This window comes from Dasypus novemcinctus, chromosome X, assembly GCF_030445035.2.
Source record: "Dasypus novemcinctus isolate mDasNov1 chromosome X, mDasNov1.1.hap2, whole genome shotgun sequence".
Classification (NCBI taxonomy): Eukaryota; Metazoa; Chordata; class Mammalia; order Cingulata; family Dasypodidae; genus Dasypus; species Dasypus novemcinctus.
Window position 1 is genome coordinate 38,345,585 of NC_080704.1, and position 19,869 is coordinate 38,365,453.

Below are 19,869 nucleotides of genomic sequence, written 5' to 3' on the forward strand. Positions count from 1 at the left end.
TTCATTGGAAAGGACAAGTGGAAACCACTAGAACTGCCCCTACTTAGCAAAATAGTAAACCAAAAGCAATACCAGATTCCTGGAGGCATTGTAGAAATTAGTGTCACCATCAAGGATTTGAAGGAGGCAGGTGTGGGGATTCCCACCATATCGCCATTCAAATCTTCTATTTGGCCTGTACAGAAAACAGATGGTTCTTGGAGGATGACAGTAGATTACCATAAACTTAACCAGATGGTGACTGCAATTGCAGCTGCTTCCCCAGATGTGGTATAATTGCTTGAGCAAAGCAACCATGTTCCCTGGTACCTGTTATGCAGCTGTTGATTTGGCAAATGTTTTTTCTCAGTTGCTATTAGTAAGGACCACCAGAAACAGTTTGCTTTCAGCTGGCAAGGCCAGCAGTATACCTTCACTGTCCTTCCCCAGGGGTTTATCAACTCTCCAACCCAAAGTCATATTGTTCACAAGGATCTTGATCATCTCTCCCTCCCACAAGACATCACACTGGTCCATTATATTGATATCATGTTGACCAGACCTAGTAAGCAAGAAATAGCAAAGGCTCTAGACTTATTAATAAGGCATTTACATGAGAGAGGATGGGAGATAAATCCAGCTAAAATACAAGGGCCTTACACCTCAGTGTAATTTCTAGGTGTCCAGTGGTGTGGGGCAGGTTCAGATATCCCTTCTAAAGTGAAGGATATGCTGTTGCACCTGGCCTCTCCTATGACCAGAAAAAGAGGCACAACACTTAGTTTGTATCTTTGGATTTTGGAGACAACACATTCCTCATTTGGAATTGCTACTCCAGCCCATTTACCAGGAAACCAGAAATGCTGCTAGTTTTGATTGGGGACCAGAACAAGAAGCAGCTCTGTGTCAGGTCCAGGCTACTGTGCCAGCTGCACTACCACTTGGGTCTTATGGTCCAGTATATCCAATGGTGCCGGAAGTTTCGGTGACAAATAGAGATGCTGTCTGGAGCCTTTGGCAGGCCCCTATATGAGAATCACAATGCAGACCCTTAGGATTTTGGAGCAAAGCCCTGCCATTCTCTGCATATAACTATTCCCCTTTGGATAAAGAGCTTTTGGCTTCCTACTGGGACTTAGTGGAGACTGAATGCTTAACCATGGACCATCAAGTTACCATGAGACCTGAGTTGCCTCTTATGAGCTGGGTATTCTCTGAACCACCAAAGCATAAATTTGGGAATGCACAGCAACATTCCATAATAAAGTGGAAGTGGTCTATACAAGATATGGCATGAGTGCATACTGAAAGCCCAAGTAAGTAACATGAGGAAGTAGCCCAAATGCCCCTGGTCACCACCCCTGAAATGTTACCTTCTCTTTGCCAGCCCACCACTTTGGCTTCTTGGGGAGTTCCTTATAATCAGTTGAAGGAGGAAGAGAAAATTCATGCCTAGTTTACAGATGGTTCTGCACGGTATGCCAGTACCACCCAAGAGTGGACAGCTGCAACACTGCAGCCCCTTTCTGGGACATATCTGAAGGACAGAGGTGAGGGTAAATCCTCCCAGTGGGCAGAACTTTGAGCAGTACACTTGCTTGTTCATTTTGCTTGGAAGAAGAAATCGCCAGAGGTGCATTTGTACACTGATTCATTGGCAACTGCTGGATTCATTGGCTGGATGGTCAGGGACTTGGAAGGAACATGATTGGAAAATTGGTGACAAAGAGGTCTGGGGAAGAGCTATGTGGATAGACCTTTTTGAGTGGGCAAAAAATATGAAAATATTTGTGTCCCACTTGAATGCTCACCAGATGGTGACTTCAGCAGAGGAAAATTTTACTAATCAAGTGGATAAGATGACTCGCTTTGTGGCTAATGCTCAGCCTCTTTCCCCAGCCATTCCTGTTAATGACAATGAGCTCATGAACAAAGTGGTCATGGAGGTAGGGATGGAGGTTATGCATGGGCTCAGCAACACAGACTTCCCCTTACCAAGGCTCTGCCAGCAGCAGAGGCCCACACTCAGCTCCCGATATGGCACCATTCCTCGAGGTGACCAGTCTTCTACTTGGTGGCAGTTGACTGCATTGGACCACTTCCACCATGGAAGTTTTAATTGGAATAGACACATACTCTGGATATGGTTTACGTTTCCTGCATGCAATGTTTCTTCCAAAACTACCATCCATGGGCTTACTGAATGTCTTATCTACCACCATGGCATTCCACACAACATTGCTTCTGATTAAGGGACCCATTTTATAGCAAATGATGTGTGGAAATGGGCACATGCCCATGGAATTCATTGGTCTTACCATGTTCCCCTTCACCCTGAAGCAGCTGGATTAATAGAACAGTGGAATGGCCTTTTGAAGACTCAATTAAGGGGCCAACTAGGTGGCAATACCTTGCGGGGCTGGGGCAATGTTCTCCAGGAGGTTGTGTATGCTCTAAATTAGTGTCCACTCTATGGTGCTTTTTCTCTCATAATCAGCATCCATGGGTCCAGGAATCAAGGGGTGGAAAAGGGATTGGTACCACTCACTATTACCCCATTACACCCTTGGAAAATTTTTGCTTCCCCGTCCCTGTAACCTCAAATTCTGCTGGTGTACAGGTTTTAGTCCCAAAAGGAGGAGTGCTGTCATCAGGAATCAGAACAGTATTTTCATTGAACTGGAAGTTAAAACTGCCACCTGGCCTCTTTGGGCTCCTCTTATCTCTGAATCAATAGTCAAAGAAGGGAATTACTCTACTGGCTGGGGTGATTGATCCTGACCATCAAGGGGAAATACAACTGCATATACATAATGGGGGTAAAGAAGAGTTTGCCTGGAATACAGGAGATCCTCTAGGGCATCTCCTAGTACTTCTTTGTCCTCTGTCAATGGAAAATTGCAACAACCCAGTCCATGGAGGACCAACAATGACCCAGAATCTTCAGGAATAAAAGTTGGGTCAACCCACTAGGCAAGGAACATGGCCAGTTGAAGTGCTTACTGAGGGTAATGGAAACATGGAATGGGTAGTGGAAGAAAGTAATGATAAATATGAACTTCAACAACATGACCTGTTACAGAAATGAGGACTATAATGTTCATGAATCTCTCTTCCTTGTTTCATTATGATGATGATTGCATATGTACACAATACAAATTTATTTGTCTTCTTAACCAAACTTTTCTCTTATTGTATAACAAGTTGTTTCAGTTCCATGTCATAATGTTTGAGGATATCAAGTTTGAGAGTGAATATTACCCAAAAACTTGCACCATATTCCGTATGGAATTAATGCATTTCTGGTTGTACACAGGAGGGTTGAACATTGTTAGGCAGATGTGTGTGTGTGTGTGTATAATTTCCCCCCCTCCCCTGGTTGTCTGTTCTTGGTGTCTATTTGCTGCGTCTTTTAAAAAAAAAAAAAAAAAGGGAAAGTGATTCCAGCATTAAGTGAGAATTTCCCAACTCATCTTTGGACAGCCAGCATCTCCCAGAACTCGTCAATAACCTTCATTGGCCTTTCATTGGGGCCCCTGGTTTGCAGCCTGCCTTTGGAACCTGGACTGGTGCATCCCCACATTTTTTGACAGCCAATGTCTCCCAGAACTTGTCAAGAACCTTCTTTGGACTTTCATTGGAGCCCCTAGTTGCAGCCTGCCTGCGGAACCTGGACTTGTGTATACTCATGGCTGTGTGAGAAACTTATAAAATCGTATACTATTGACAGATATCTCTTGTTGATTCTGTTTCCCTAGAGAACCCTGACTAATACAGTATCCTTCGAAAATTTTTCTTTTCATTTGTTTGTTGCTGTCATAAGGGCACATATTTTTTATTTTAAGATTTATTTTTTTTAATTTCTTTCCCCCCTCCCCCCATTGTCTGCTATGTCCATTCACTGTGTGTGGGCTTCTGTGTCCACTTGGATTCTTGTCAGTGGCACTGGGAATATGTGTCTCTTTTTGTTGCATCATCTTGCTGCATCAGCTCTCCATGTGTGTGGCGTCACTCCTGGGCAGGCTGCACATTTTTCGTGCAGGGTGGCTCTCCTTACGGGGTGCACTCCTGGCTTGTGGGGCTCCCCAATGCGGGGGACATCCCTGCATGGCACACACATATTAATGACTATATATTGACATTCTGTTCATTGATATTTTTTTTTATTCTAACTCCCCATAAACAAGAATCCTGGGTGCTGTCATTTCCTTATACTATGGACTTGCAGGGCATTTTGTTGAAGCTCTCCAAAGCTTGTGTACTTGAGTTTCTGGTGCTAAACTTACTGTCTTCTGTCCTTGGGGGCTGCTTTAAGCCTTGTTTAGATCATGTGTATTGAATGTATTGGGATATTAATAGTTTCTTTTTATGAAGTTCACATGAGTCTCTTGAAATCATTGCTTAGTAGAGAATGTAAAAGTATTTCAAGATTTTGTTCCTGGGGAATTTCAAAGTCAAAGCACCAAAGTTATTCCTCAGTCTAAATCCAAATTCCCTAAATTCCTAATTTCCCTAAATTACCTCTGAGATCCTTTCAACTACCCTGTGCAGAAAATGGAGAGAATATTGGATTTTGGGCAAACAATGGTCCACTTCATTAAATGTTGCCACTGAAATCTCTATTGTTTCCTCCAGCTCTCTTGATCCAAGGGATGACATAAAACAGAGATGAGAGCGAAGTATTTTGGCACTTTTTAAAAAGGCAAACACATATCACTTTAGTCACATTGTTAATAATAACACAAGAATTGTTTAAAATGTACAAAACTCACTAAGAGTAGAATTACAAGGAAGCAACTTTTTGCCATGTCCAAGGGGGGAAGCTGAACAAATGAGCACTTCCAGCTGGTTCAGAAAGGGGTTGGAATGACACCTGTGATGGCTAAAAACTGTCATGGCAACCCAGACCTCAAGGGGTCCAATGGTTACAATGACAAATGATAGGACATTCTTTCTCTTGACCTGACAAATCTTTCCCTATCATTCCTTTGACTTAGTTTGCTAGGACTGCTTGGCAAATTCTTCTCAGGCCTGGCTTTCGGGTAATTACAGTTTCACCTTTATATTGTGCCTTTATGCATCTGTGCTAATGTCAAAGTTACTATATGAGGTTTCCTTTCTAGAGTAAGAGTGGATGCTAAGCAATGACATTTTTAACTTAGGTTCAACCCTCACCCTTCCTCATCACCACCCCAATCACAAACTCTTTTACTCACCTCCTATGGTACATTTATAGTATTCATGTCTTTTTAATTGATTTTGAGAAAGTAAATACAATAAAAATGAAAAGTTCAAAGACAATCTGACATTTACTGTCAAAACTGCAAAAAGTCATTCTATTTAAACTCTGGATATTGGCATTTTCTGAAGTAGTTGTTCTAAAATCTGAGATAGATTTTTTTTTTCTGCAGCTGTATTGATTTCATACAGATTCAGTCATTTATTGGTTCTTCTGACAGAGCTTTTTCTTTTTGTAGGTGTGTAAATATGTTATTGAAGATACTTTGTTATTTACCAAAGAATCAAATTTGTAGGATTCAGTTAAAGAAAACTACTACTGTTTTTTCCTTGCTTTCTTGAAAGAAAAGAAGCAGTTTACTTGTCAGGTGCTCTGGATTTTTGCACTTAAGTCTTTCAGTATTTATTTTGCTTGAGGTTGTTTGCACTAAAAAGCTAAAATTACAGCACCCATGACAAGTTTATTTTCCCCCTTTTTCCTCCTCCTGCCATGAATTGTCTAGTGTTTTATGTGAATGTTAATATTCTGTCTCCATTTCTCCTGAAGTATCACTTAAATTTTTTTTTTTTGAAATCAGAGGAGTTGTGGGTATACAGAATAATCATGCATAAAATACAGGATTCCCATATACCAGCCTGTTACTAATAACTTTCATTGTTGTGTACATTTGTTACAATTGATGAAAGCATATTTTCATAATTATATTATTAATGGTAATCTATGGTTTAACCAAGGGGAAATTTTTAAGTTTATTTAATAATTCAAATATTTGTCGACTATTTTGAACTTTCTGTATTCACAAGTATGCCATTTGAATGCAGTTTTTAAACATCTTTCTACTTGTTAAACATCCCCCACTCAAATACGCTTAATAAAATCACCAGTACTATGTGGAATAGAAGTAGATAAAAAAGGTGTCCTGGTCTTGCTTTTGTTCTAAAAGGAAAACTTTTAACATGAATTGTACTGATTCTTTTCCAATTTGTTGATATTTATTTAGAATTTTCCTTCTATAGTCATGAGAAACTGGCCTACTTATTTTCATTCCTTCCAATGGCTTTGTCAGATTTTTTAAATCTAGGTTATGTCAACCTCATAAAAGAAGATGCTATGCCATACTCCTTTTTGACTATCTGGATGAGTTTGGGTAGTATTTGGTAATATTTTTCCATAAATGTTTCAGAGATTTAACCAGTAAAGCCATTTGTTCTAAGGTTTTCTTTGTGCGAAGTTCTCCAATTACAGACTAAAATTATTTAATAGATAAGAGACAATTCTGATTTTGTATTTTCCTTATGCTGTATTCAGTAATTTGAGTGTTTCTGGGAATATTTCCTATCCAAATTTTAGTATTTACGGGCATCAGTTCATAAATTCTTCTTATATTTTAAAAAAATCTATAGAATCCTTATGTATTCTCCCATTTTCATTCTTGATAGTGCCATTTCTTCCTTCTACTTTTCTGTAGTCTTAAGAAGAAAGCTCCTTTTCAGTCAATATTTCTATTTTCTTTGGTTGTCTTCAGTTTTGCTTTTTAACACTGATTTTCAGTAGTTCTACTGTGATGTGCCTACATGTGGGCTTCTTTGTATTTTCTCTGCCTGGGGTGCAGAATTTCTTGAAATTGTGGTTTGATATCTTTAATCAATTTTGGAAAAATCTCAGCCATTATTGTCTGCAATATTGCCCTGCACTTTTCTTTCCTTTCTCCTTTGTGTCTCCAGTTGCATTATGCTAGTCATTTTCACTGTCCTCCAGATGTCTCTGATGCCCTTTTCTGTTACTGCCTCCCTCCACCCTTCCTCCCCGCTGCTATTATCTCCCCCTTCCAGCCAGTGCTATCTTCCCCGCCAGTCCCGACCACAGTACCAATTTATAATCTGCCTTCTCCCTTAGCTACCGCTTACCTCATAGTCATCCGCCTGCTTACGTAGCTAACCCGCCCTAGCTCCAACCCCTCCCTGCACCCAACCCTATAAAACCAAGTGTACTTCCGCAATAAAGCAGACCTGTTCCTGCGCTCAGGCGGTCTCCGTGGTTCTTTCTTAACCGCGCGTCCCCCATGCCTGGAGAACTCCGGCGCTCTCTCCTGGAGTGCCCCTGCCAGCAGTTTCACAGGAGCAAGCCCCCCCCCCCCGATTCTTGGGTCTGAGCGAGGTCGCAACCCTCCAGCTCAGCGACAAAGGCGCCCAACGTGGGGCAAGCTCCTCCCCCTGGCCCCTCTCTGCTGCTGCTGCTGCTGTGAATCAGACGGCTCATCCTCTTCTCCAGGTAGGGACCCCTCGCCGTCGTCCTGTCTCTATTTGAACATGGGCGCCTCTCTATCTACGCGTCAGGCACCACAAGTCAGGGCCCTCGCCGCCCTGCTCGATACCAACGGAGTCCGCGTTTCCCTGCGGCAACTCCAAAAATACTGGGACCTTCTGCTCCCCTTTAATCCGTGGCTCGCCACTTGCCAACTCTGGAGCCCGGACACGTACTCGCGACTCATAGATCGAGTCGCCTCTGCAATGGAACATGAAAAACGCTCCTTCCCGCCAGGCCTTTTACCCGTTCTCGTCGCCATCCGTGCCTGTCTCCTCGGTGCCCCATCCGAGACTATTCATGAGGCTTCTCCCAAACAACCTCTAGACTGTGATCCCAATGAGTCCGCTGACACTGACTCTCTGTCTGACCAACTTGCGGCCGCCCTCGAGCGTGAGCCCCCCCGTCCGAGCTCCCCGCGGCACACAGAGACTGCTCCTGCGGCTCCCCAAGATGGCGAACTTCCGCCTTCTTCCTCCACCTCTGCCCAAAATGGCGCACTTCCAGCTTCTTCTTCACCGGGCCCGGAGCCCGCCGGCGGGAACAAAGGCGCTTCTTCCCGCCTTTACCCGCCTCTTCCTGCCCTGTCAGCATCCGGCTCCGCCCCGGAAACTGTATGGTCGCCATCTTCTGCTAAACCGGAAGCGCCCCCCGTGCCATTTTGTTCACAACCGGAAACGGAAGTGACTCCCGCGCCATTTTATACCTCACCGGATGTAGCTGCTCTGCCATCTTGTCCAAAACCCGGAAAGGCCCCGCCGCCATTTTGTTGCCGGATAGATGCCGCTAGGCCGCCATTTTTTCAGCTGCATTCCGCTTATCCTCAGCCGCCTCCATATGGCGGTAGCACCCCGCCTGCGCAAACCGCTGCCTCCAGTGCCACGCCTCCTCAAACCCCTCAACTGTACCCACTAAATCTGCAGCCTACGCCGCAACGGCCTCAAACTTGGCTGCCCTTCACAGCAGAAGAGGTTAGGACCCTCCGCAAAGCTGTTAAAGAGGATGGAGTCGGCAGCCCTTATGTGACGCAGCTCCTTGAAGAGCTAGCGACTCAACTCGTTCTCCCATATGATTGGATTTCCCTAGCCCATGCCATCTTAACGCCAGGTCAATTTCTTGAATGGCGCGCTCACTACCAAGCGGCTGTTGACCGGCAAGTAGTAGAGAATGCCCAAGCTGGCGTCTTAGATCCACCTGATGCATATACGGGGATCAACAACTACGCGGACCCTCGTCCATATCTACACATTGACCCAGGATTTTGGCACCAGGTAAAATTCCTCATCCACCGGTCCTTTACTCTAGTCTCCACCAAGCAGCCCACCAAGCTCGCGCAACTGCTTCAAGACTCTAATGAAACTTTCCCAGCATTCGTCGCCCGCGTCCTGGAAGCTTGCCAGTGGAAAATTTCTAGTGAAGACGCTCAGTTCGCACTCGCCAAAGAGCTCATCATAGATGGATGCCTTGGGCCCTTCCGGGCTGTAGTCCTCCCCATACGTGACAAAGCTATCCACGAATGGGTTCTTGCCTGCCGCGACGTTGACCCGCAAGTCAAAACGCTCACTGCTGCCTTTGCTTCTGCCATGGCCATTTCATCTACTCCCACTTCCGTCTGCTTTCGATGCGGTCAGTCCGGCCATTTTGTCCGCGAGTGCCCTCAGCCAGGCCCAGCACCCTGCTCCGCCCTGCCACCGCGAAGACAGAGAGGCCCTTCTACGCCGTGTCCACGCTGTGGGAAAGTATACCACTGGGCTCGTGACTGCCATGCCATCCAAAATTACCAGCAGCCTTTAAACTCCCAGCGGGGCAGGCCTCAGCCCCACCCGCAAGAGGTCCTCAGGAAGACTCCCAAGCCATAATGTGGACGATGCCCATCACACGCCACCAGAGACCCTCATTAGAGCTTAAAATCGATGGACAATGGCTCCATGGGCTTCTGGACTCTGGTGCTGAAGTCTCCTGTGTTCCCTTCGAGATCGCCGCGTTCAATCACTGGCCCCTCGAAACTGGCCCTCAAGTCATCGGCACCACAGGAGCCGCTACCTCCTGGAAAACATCTCAGCCTCTGCACTGGAGCGACCGAGAAGGTCACGAAGGCCAAATTTGCCCACTCATCCTCTCGTCAGTCCAGACGATCTTATGGGGGAGAGATGTCCTCAGCCAGCTAAAAGCCGAATCACCACAGAAGCCTTCTCAGCTGCGCTGCCCCCCCCCATAGGGGCCACTGCTCCCATCGCAAAACCTGACCCTATCCCTCTGGAATGGGACACAGAGGAGCCCATCTGGGTTGAGCAGTGGCCCTTGCCAGCTCACAAGCTACAAGCTCTCTCTGCCCTCGTCGAAGAGCAGCTACAAGCAGGGCATATTGAGCCGTCCACTAGTCCCTATAATTCGCCAATTTTCATCATTAACAAGAAAAACACTGGCAAGTTCCGCCTTCTCCATGACCTCCGTGAGATCAACAAGCATATTAAGCCAATGGGATCACCTCAGCCAGGATGCCCGCATCCCACCGCAGTCCCCCAACATTTTCATGCAGCAACCATCGACATCAAAGACTGCTTTTTCTCTATCCCTCTCCATCCCCGAGACTGTCCAAGGTTTGCGTTCACAGTTCCATGCATCAACAACCAAGGGGCAGCACAGCGATTTCAATGGAAAGTATTACCTCAAGGCATGCGCAACAGCCCTACTATATGCCAGTTGTATGTCAACCATGCCGTTGAGCCGCTGCGCTCCAAGTTTAATCCGGAGCACACATACATCCTCCACTACATGGACGACCACCTTTTGGCAGCGAGCTCCCATGCGCTCCTCAATGATCTGCTCTCGGCAACAATAACAAACCTCTCCAGCCTCGGGCTTACTGTGCAGTCGGACAAAATAAACCTCCAACCTCCTTTTCAATTTTTGGGCTTTCACTTTCACCAGTCCATTCAACCTGCGAGCCCAAAAATTCACGTCTCTCACAAAATGACACTCACTGAGCTCCAACGGCTTTGCGGGCAAATCAATTGGCTTCGATCAGCCCTCCCCATCACAACAGCGCAAATGCAGCCCCTCTTCGAGCTCTTGCAGACCAAGGATAGCCCACCAACTGCAGTTACTCGTAACATCACCATCACCCCCGCTGCCCGAGAAGCCGTCCAACAGGTCAGTGCCGCTCTACAGCAATGCCGCCTAGAGCGGTTTTCCCCTGACCTTCCAGTTTTAGCCTTAATCCTGCCAACGCCAATCACTCCCACAGGCCTCTTATGGCAAGATGGCCCTCTCCTTTTCCTGCATACATCCAAAAGCAAGCTTCCAAAAATTTGCACTTTTATAAGGGCATGGATTGCATTGGCTACTGACTTAGTACTTCTCTCCATGCAAACATAGGGCATCCCGCCGCACACCATTGTTTGGCCTTTAGATGCCAAAGAAGTCACTTCTCTCATCATGAACAATGCTCAAATGCAGAGCTTAGTAGAGCTCTTTCGTGGCTCCTTTGACAACCACTATCCTCATCACCGATTGCTACAAGGAATGTCTCAATTGGCGTTTTCCAACCCGTTCCGTCCACTGCCCGCACGGAACCCAATTCCTTCAGCCATCACTGCCTTCACAGATACCTCTAAAACGGCGTTTGCCACCATCATCTACACTCCTGAGATTCCTGAGCCACGACAACTGCTGTTCGCAAATGACTTTTCCGTTCAAGTAGGCGAGCTTCTAGCTGTCGCTGCAGTCCTCAATCTCCACCCAAACCACCCCCTCAACATCTTTACTGACAGCCTATACACTCTTCAGGTGTGTCGCAGCCTCCCGCTTGCCACTTTCCTGCCAAGTGATTCGAGCATCGATCGGGCGCTCGCCTTCGTGCAGCGGCTGCTTGAAGAACGGCAGCAGCCCTGGTTCATTGCTCACATCAGAAGCCATTCCGGCCTTCCGGGGCCTCTAACTCAAGGAAATGACCTTGCCGACGCTTCAGTGTCCGCCCGCCGAATAAACCCAGTCACCCTTCATGAAGACTCTATCGATGGACCGCGGCTTGGAGACTTTGTCAACCAAGCTAAGCTTCTGCATTCCCAATTTCACTTCTCTGCGCAGTCCATCCGAAAGCTCTTCCCAGACCTACCCATTGAAACCTGCAAACACCTTGTACGCGTGTGTCGGACTTGCGCACCACTGCTGCCACTTGGGCCTTTGCAGCCTCAAGGTGTCAACCCCCACGGCCTCCGCCCGAACTCAAGATGGCAATTAGATGTCACTCATGTCAGCGCATTTGGCCGCCTCAAATATCTTCATGTGGCAATTGACACCTTCTCGCACCTGTGTTATGCCGTCCCTCTCACAGGAGAAAGTGCTAAACATTGCATCAAGGCACTTCGCCAGGCTATTCTGTTCATGGGAATTCCATGGGACCTCAAAACAGACAACGGTCCTGCTTATCGCAGCACCGCCTTCGCCAGCTTCATGCAGATGTATCACATCACGCATCATTTCGGCATTCCATACAACCCACAAGGGCAAGGAATCGTCGAACGCACTCATCAGCAGCTCAAACTGCTTATTCAGAAAGAAAGAGCCTCTTTCCCCCACAAGGCCCCAGCAGACGTTGTAACCGCCTGCCTCATTCACCACAATCTTCTGACTTTTGACAGTCAAGGACTCTCTCCCACCCACAAGCACTGGGGACCTATATGGCAGCCTTCGCAAGTCCCCCTAGTCCATTGGAAAGACCCTGCCACCAATCGTTGGCAAGATCCAGCTCCCCTCCTGGCACAGGGAAGAGGCTTTGCTTGTGTTTTCCCAGATTCTGAGCCGCAACCTCTCTGGATCCCTGGGCGCTGTGTCCGGTCTGCCACCGACCCGCTGGTCCCAGTAAATGATCAACGCCCTGTGCCTTCAGTGAGAGACAACATTGACAGTGGATATGGCCCAGAAATTGCCCCATTCACTCGAATCCAGCACCAATTGTCATCAAAAGACGCCCACTCTTAAAAACGATATAGATCCCTACCCTGCCCTCTTTACCCCCCTCATGCTGCCCGCTCGCCACGCGTGGAGAGCGAGGAGTTTTCTCTTCTTTTGTCTTCACAGATGCCGCTCCGCCAAACGATGCCTCTACACTGCCTCGCGACCACTCTCTTCACCCTGGCTTTCCTCACTCTCCCAGCCACCGCCAACCCGAGTCACCAGCCCTTCAACTGGACCCTCTCCAACTGGAAATCAGACACAATTCTCGCCTTCAACGTCACCGCGGGGGTGCCTTCCTTCTCACTTCACCTTTGCAGCCTGACTGGCCAAGCTCCTGACTGCTATCCAGGATGTCAAGGCCAGGGCTGTTATGGTGGCGGAGCATACGCCATCGCCGGCCCTCAGGGTCCCCCCATTTCGGGCTATTACATCTGCCCCTCCTCTATTGCCTCCTCCTCCACTTCCTGCCATGACCCCGCGCATTTCTTCTGTCCCTCATGGGGATGTGAAACCATGGCTGTTGGCTGGGCTAAACCCTCCAACAGAGATCCTAACCTCTACTTGCTCAGCAAGCAACTGTCCCCACGTCACCAAAACGTCTCCCTCCTCGTCAAAGACCCCTCAGCCGACACTTGGCTCATGGGTCGTACTTGGGGAATCCGTCTCTACATGACTGGTTACGATTCTGGAGCCTTCTTCACAATCCAGAAGAGGCCCCCCTCTAGTCAACCTGCAACTGACATCGCCCAAACCAAGTCCTTAACCCGCCGCCCCTCATGTCCACCACCCCTTCCGCGTTCCCCCCTTCCTCTTCTTCGTTTCACGCTTCACCGCCGGCCCGCTTTCAACTACCTCCCACTAAGTATTCCAGCCCTCTCATAAACCTAATCAGAGCTTCGTACGCTTCTCTAAACTCCTCTCACCCCACCCTCACCAAGAGCTGTAGGCTCTGCCTATCCCCCTCTCTTCCTTTATACGAGCCCGTCGCCGCAAACCTCACCTTCAGCGAGTCCTCCAGAAATTCTCCTACCGGATGCAACTGGAACATTTCCTCTGTTCCCCTAACCTTCCAATCTGTTTCCTCCGCAGGGCGCTGCGTTCATTCTTGCCAAGGTCCCCATCCCCTTGTGCACGCCTGCTCCAGCTACACCTCTCCTAGCGCTTCCGCCAAATTCTTAATCCCCCATAACACCTCCCAATGGCTTTGTACCTCCACCGGATTAACCCCCTGCCTCAACGTCGCCACCCTAAATGCCTCTAAAGAGACCTGCCTGCTTATTTTCCTTGCCCCACGAGTCCTTTTCCATGGAGATGACGACTTCTTCCTCTCTCTCCATGCCCGACACCTCTCCTCCCACATTCAAAAAAGAGAGCCTGTCACTGCCCTTACCGTTGCCACTCTCTTAGGTCTCGCTGGGGCAGGCACAGGGATCGCCGCCCTTGTGCAATCCTCCTCTCTCTCCTCCCTCCGGCAGGCAGTCGATCAAGATATCACCTATCTCCAAGAAGCTGTTGAGCATCTAAAAAACTCCCTTAACTCCCTCTCTGAGGTCGTTCTCCAAAACCGCCGCGGCCTTGACCTCCTCCTGCTCAAAGAGGGGGGCCTCTGCGCTGCCCTTGGAGAAGAATGTTGCGTCTACGCCAATACCACCGGTCTCGCGGAAGATAGCCTACCAAAGGTCCGCGAAGGCCTGGAACGACGCCAAAGAGAACGCAACAACGCAAGCTACTCCTATACACTCTTCCACTCTCTCCTCCCGTACCTACTCCCATTCCTAGGCCCCCTTATCATTATCCTTTTAGCCCTCACTGTAGGCCCTTGGGCCATCAAAAGAATAGTACATCTTGCCAAAGACCAAGCCAATGCAGTGTTCAGCTCCTTTGTGCAAGTCCATTACCAACGTCTTGCCACCGATGAGCCCTCCCCCCACCGTCCTCTTCGCCCTCTCCGCCCACGAGACCTACTCTAGCCACTTCCTGTCATTTCCTTTTCCCCTGATGGGAGTTCTAGGGCATCGCGAAGCCACTTTTCTGGCAAGGCTCGATGTGCGTCTAGCGCCGGCGCGCACCGACCCTAAGGGCCAATGCATGCATCCTGGCCAGATGCTATGTCATTCGCCCATAGCCAGCTGGGTTCGCCCCCTTTTACCCCTCGCCTTCCCCAACCTATTCTCCTTCTCCCTCTTTGTTTCCCTTTTTAAAACAAAAAGAGAGCAATTGTTACTGCCTCCCTCCACCCTTCCTCCCCGCTGCTATTATTTCCCCCTTCCAGCCAGTGCTATCTTCCCCGCCAGTCCCGACCACAGTACCAATTTATAATCTGCCTTCTCCCTTAGCTACCGCTTACCTCATAGTCATCCGCCTGCTTACGTAGCTAACCCGCCCTAGCTCCAACCCCTCCCTGCACCCAACCCTATAAAACCAAGTGTACTTCCGCAATAAAGCAGACCTGTTCCTGCGCTCAGGCGGTCTCCGTGGTTCTTTCCTAACCGCGCGTCCCCCACGCCTGGAGAACTCCGGCGCTCTTTCCTGGAGTGCCCCCACCGGCGGTTTCGCAGGAGCAAGCCCCCCCCCCGATTCTTGGGTCTGAGCGAGGTCGCAACGCTCCAGCTCAGCGACACTTTTCTGTATTTCCATTAATTTTGCTCCCTGTGTTTCAACCTGAATATTTGCCAGATAATTTTGATAACTATGATATCTGTTGGTTTGTTTCTATTATCTCTTTTATTTTTCTCCTGTTCCTGATTTTTGGTATATTTTAAAAAAATTCTGTTCAATTCTAGAACAGCATTAAGTCTGATAAGTCTCTAGAAAATGGTATTTTCCTCAAGGTAGAGTTACTCCACATACCATGATAAGCAAAGTGAATGAGGGATAATATGAATTCAAACAGAGATTCATTCAGCAGACCAAGCCTGGGTTTCAGTTTCTGATAGATTCATTCTACTTCTGGTTGTCACCTTCTCCTCATGGTCAGTCCTTCCATGGTCCCAAATGAGAGCCTAGGGCCTTTGCTAAAAACTTCTTTTCCTTGGCATATTTGGAATACCAATTGACTCCTTGGCACCAGAAGATTGTTGAAACATCTATTAGTCTGCTCTTAGCAGTTTTCAGCATAGTTTCTCAGACTTTTGCCCTCTACAGCCTAATAATTTAGCAAATACCTTGAGATCAAACTTGACCTCACACTTTGCCTCTTCTTTCTCACTAGGGATGTTGGTTAGTCCCTCAAGTCCTGTCTGCCTTGGCAGCCCCATGCTTCAATTTTGTCTCTCCTGCTTTGTGAGGTTGCTGGGAGCACTGCTGGATTTTTTGCCTCTTGAGTAGATTTGCAGCCCCTTGCTCCATGTGAAGAATCAGCAAGCGTTACTAGGATAATTCATCTCACACTATCACTTCTTTGCAGTTTACTTCTTTCCAGAACTTCAGTTCCTCCAATTCTGTTGCAATCTGATGTGATGGTTTTGAAAGCATATGCTTGAAAAGCTTTCTTGTTGTTGGTATTATTATCAGTTTTATGCTGAAAATAAAACAGGTTTATAAAGGGGGTGCAGAGCAAGTTTATTGAGCTAAAGTTACATTAATGCAAGATCAGCACCAAAAAGGTTGAGTTGGGGAAGCAGTTTTTATGGCAGCTTGAGACAAAAGGACGGTGTAGGGTGAATGGGGAAGGATAAGGGGGACATGATTTATGCTTGGTACATGCATTCCATGTACTATGGGGTTACAAGGCTACAGGGCTGTTTGACCAGGGTATCCTTGAGGGCCAGGTCATTAATTAGCAAGAGGGATGTTGATGTAAGGTTATCTGGTGAAGATCAGCAGAACTTGCTGGTGTCAGCTTGAATTCTTTGATACAGTTCTTCCTCCCAGGCTGGGGCATGGGGATTTTATCAGCACCTCAAAGGATTATTGGTCTGTCAGCCTGCTTCCCTTAATCTCCATTTCTTCTTTATAATTCCCTGGACAAAATGGAAGCTCAAGCAAATTGAGATGGTTAGTAAAATCACTTATCATTCCTGTTTCACAGCCCTTTGGTTGTTTTGTGGCAGGAACCTTGGTTTTCACAAGCTACTCCATCACAGCCAGAAGTGGAAAGCCCATCAAGCCAAACTGATTATTTATTTATTTATTTTTAACTGCTACACCACGAGGCAACAGACTTGGTCACTGAATTAACTTTGAAAACCTTAGGAGCAATCCACACTGGAAGTAGGCACACTCACTGAGTTGTAGAGAAGAGGTGGGAGAGACTACTTGAGGGTGGCTAGGAAGTTCTCACCAATGTTCATGTATCCCTTATCCCACCAGGCAGCAGCATGGGTAGCTCCACTGATCTGGGCCATTCCTCGGCTTAAGGAACACACTAAAATTATTCCAAGGCAGTGAGTGGTTACAGCAGGAAAATAATTTATTTTATTGTTTTTTTTCCCTCCAACTTGGTTCTCCTGCTGTCAAACTCAGCTCCTCTCCCCAGCTCAGGCTGCAGGCACTCCTTCCCTGAGGTTCTACTTAGGTACCTGAACCCAAGGACCATTATTCTCCCTAGGGGTTTATCAGGACAATATAGATTAGTTCTTGGAAGTGGTATTTCCTTCCTGTAGGGTGGCACAGTGTGGGAGCGCGGGGACAGCAAGGGTTGGCTCGTCTCCAGGCGCCGGTGCGAGTCGGACCCGGGTGGCGGGAACGGGCGTTAAGGCCCTCCGCTTGGGGTTCGGGCGTACTGCCCGCCCCTCTGCCCAGCTGCACCCGCTTCCCCCTCGGTGGCCTAACCCCGCCTCTCCCCCAAGGGCCGCCGCCACGCCATGACAGCCCCGCCTCGCTGCCACCGAGAACCCTGGCTACCCCGTCTTCTGCCCGCAACCAGTGATGCACCCCTGCACGAACCTATCAGCCGTCTGCCGCCCCCCGGCCACGCCCCCTGCCCCTCCCCCGACTTCGCCCTATATTAACCACTTACTTCCTGAATAAATCAGACTTGCGCACAGATCCTGGTCTCCTCGGTAGTCTTCTTCCTAAGGCGCGTCCTCCGCACCTTGCCGGCCCTGGAGCGCCTTCTCGGAAGGCCCCTCCGTGTGTTGCAACCCTCCGCCCGAGCCCACACCGCCCCTGCAGCGGCCTTCCGGGCGAGCCCACACTGCGACACCTTCCCTTTTCTATAATTTATCTGTATGATATTTTTGTGATACCACCAGCATCTTTAATCATCTTGGGAGGAAAATGAAGTTTGTGTGCAATAATTTCCTTTCCTCTGTCTCCTACCATGGTTCTAAAGAATGCTGTGTTCCTTATCGGGGTAGGAAGAGTGGCTTCCCAAGGAAGCCCTAATCTCCTGAACCTCTGAATAGGCAACATTACATGGCAAAAGGATTTTTCAGATATAATTAAGGTTACTAATCAGTGACCTTCAGATGGGGAGCATATCTGGGTTATCCAGATGGATCCAATCTAATCATATTATCTCTTAAAAGCAAAGAACTTTCTCCTTCTGGAGGCAGAAAAGATCTAGCAGAAGTCAGAGAGATTTGAAGATGGAGGGGCAACAAGACAAAGAAGGCAGGAGGCCATAAAATGCTGAAAGTGGCCCCTGGAAATAAAAAGCTCAGCCCTACTATCTCAATAAACAGAATTTTTCAGTCAACTGAATGAACTAACACTCTATCCCACTCTAGAAAAATTTTTCCAATCCTTACAAAAAATAGGCCCTTGAGTCACTAACATTTCCTACTGTAAGGAAATTGTACATAAAACTATAAACATGCTTGTATTTGAGGTCAAAATAAATAAAAAGAGGGACCCCTGTTAATACCAGAAACTCCACCTCTCCAGTTGCTTCCTATCTATCCCAAAGCAAACTCATTGCTGAAATCACTATATATAACAGAATTATTAGCATTTGAGGAGCTATTAAAAACCACCACACCAGGGAACCAAAAGAGTCTATACAGCTGAAAAAGGAGAATTGCATCCATCGGCCATGTGGAATCTAATCCCCCTCTCGATTTAGAGGTGGACAGGACATCACCATCTCAGGGTCCTCAGGATGGAGGAATAAAATACGGATTAGAGTGGACTTACTGGTATTCTACTATAAAATTATTGTGGCTATAGCAATGAAAGAAATTATATCATTGATGTGGAGACAGTGATCACGGCAGTTACTAAAGGCAGAGAGAGGGAAAAAGAGGTGTGATAAGGGGGCAATTTTGGGACTTGGAATTGTCCTCAATGATATTGCAGGGACAGATGCAGGACATTATATATCCTGCCATAACCCACTGAATGGACTGGGAAAGATTGTAAACTACAACATAAACTATAATCCATGCTGTGTAGCAGTGCTTCAAAATGTCCTTATCAAATGCAATGAATGTACCACACTAATGAAAGAGGTTGTCGATGTGAAAGGAGTGGGGTGTGTGGGGAGTGGGGTGTATGGGAACCTCTTATATTTTTTAATGTAACATTTTGTGTGATCTATGTATCTTTAAAAAAAGAGATAGTAAAAAAAGAAAGAAAACCTATCTTATGGTTTGAAATTTTCAAGGTGTTTAGCTAAAGGAACTAGCAATAACCAAATCCTAATATCACATTCCTATTGTGCAACACCAAATAACCTCTAGAACATTTTATGCCAGCCACAGCCTCATATACCAGTTCTGTATAGATATCGATCAACTTCACCAATGTGTAATCTGACAGAAACTTGCCTTGGCTTCATTCACCTACCTATTTCTTCCAGGGGAGACATTTAGCAATTACAAATGATAACTCAGAAGTGTATAGAGTTAATCCTTATGTGCAGTCATTCACTATGAGGAGCTGAGGAGGCAAGAGGTGGTCCCTCTTGCAAACTCTGGGAAAGCTGATGTAAGATGCATTTCTCAAGGCTCCTTAGAAAGTGCAGGTGGAACCTGTTTCCAGTTGCCAGAAACAGTAAGGTATTTTTGTATTGGCTTTCTTCCTTCTTTGTCATATTCTTCTGGTCCCTCTCATCTGCTCATTGCCATAAATTCCCAAATAAACTATTTCAGTCATTGCCTTAAGTTCTGCTTCTTTTGGGGTGTTAAATAAAACAAAATGGCTATCTGCATTAGACTTTGCCAGGAGGGGACCCCCTTTCTGAGAAAGGTTTTTCCAGAAGACAAAAACAACTGACCTACAGGGGTTTTCCGAGAAAACAGAAACATACCTTATAGAGTTGCTGATAAGCAACACCTGGCTATAAAACTAGTTTTAGTCCAGTAGAAATAGGTAGGCGAATGAAGCCAAGTAGAGGTAGCTTGTCAGAATGAACAAACATACCAAACTAAGCAATGCATATCTGCTCCCCACTTTTGTAAGATCACCCAATGTAAAATGGAAATACTGTCAGCCATCAGAACATT

General features: G+C 47.1%; 1 protein-coding gene across 1 annotated transcript; it reads left to right on the forward strand.

Moving 5' to 3' along the window:
• The first annotated feature begins 1,838 nt into the window (after positions 1-1,838).
• LOC139437986 (endogenous retrovirus group K member 8 Gag polyprotein-like) lies at positions 1,839-9,381 on the forward strand. Its single transcript, XM_071212965.1, has 2 exons — positions 1,839-2,034; positions 7,223-9,381. Exons 1-2 carry the CDS (start codon positions 1,839-1,841, stop codon positions 9,379-9,381), a joined length of 2,355 nt encoding a protein of 784 aa, XP_071069066.1.
• The last annotated feature ends 10,488 nt before the right edge of the window (positions 9,382-19,869 follow it).

Bases quoted from the DNA above. Each gene is read 5' to 3' on its own strand.
- LOC139437986 (XM_071212965.1), top strand. From the start codon at position 1,839: ATGACTCGCTTTGTGGCTAATGCTCAGCCTCTTTCCCCAGCCATTCCT. The intron at 2,035-7,222 runs GTGACCAGTCTT...TCCGCAATAAAG, and splicing joins ATATGGCACCATTCCTCGAG to CAGACCTGTTCCTGCGCTCA.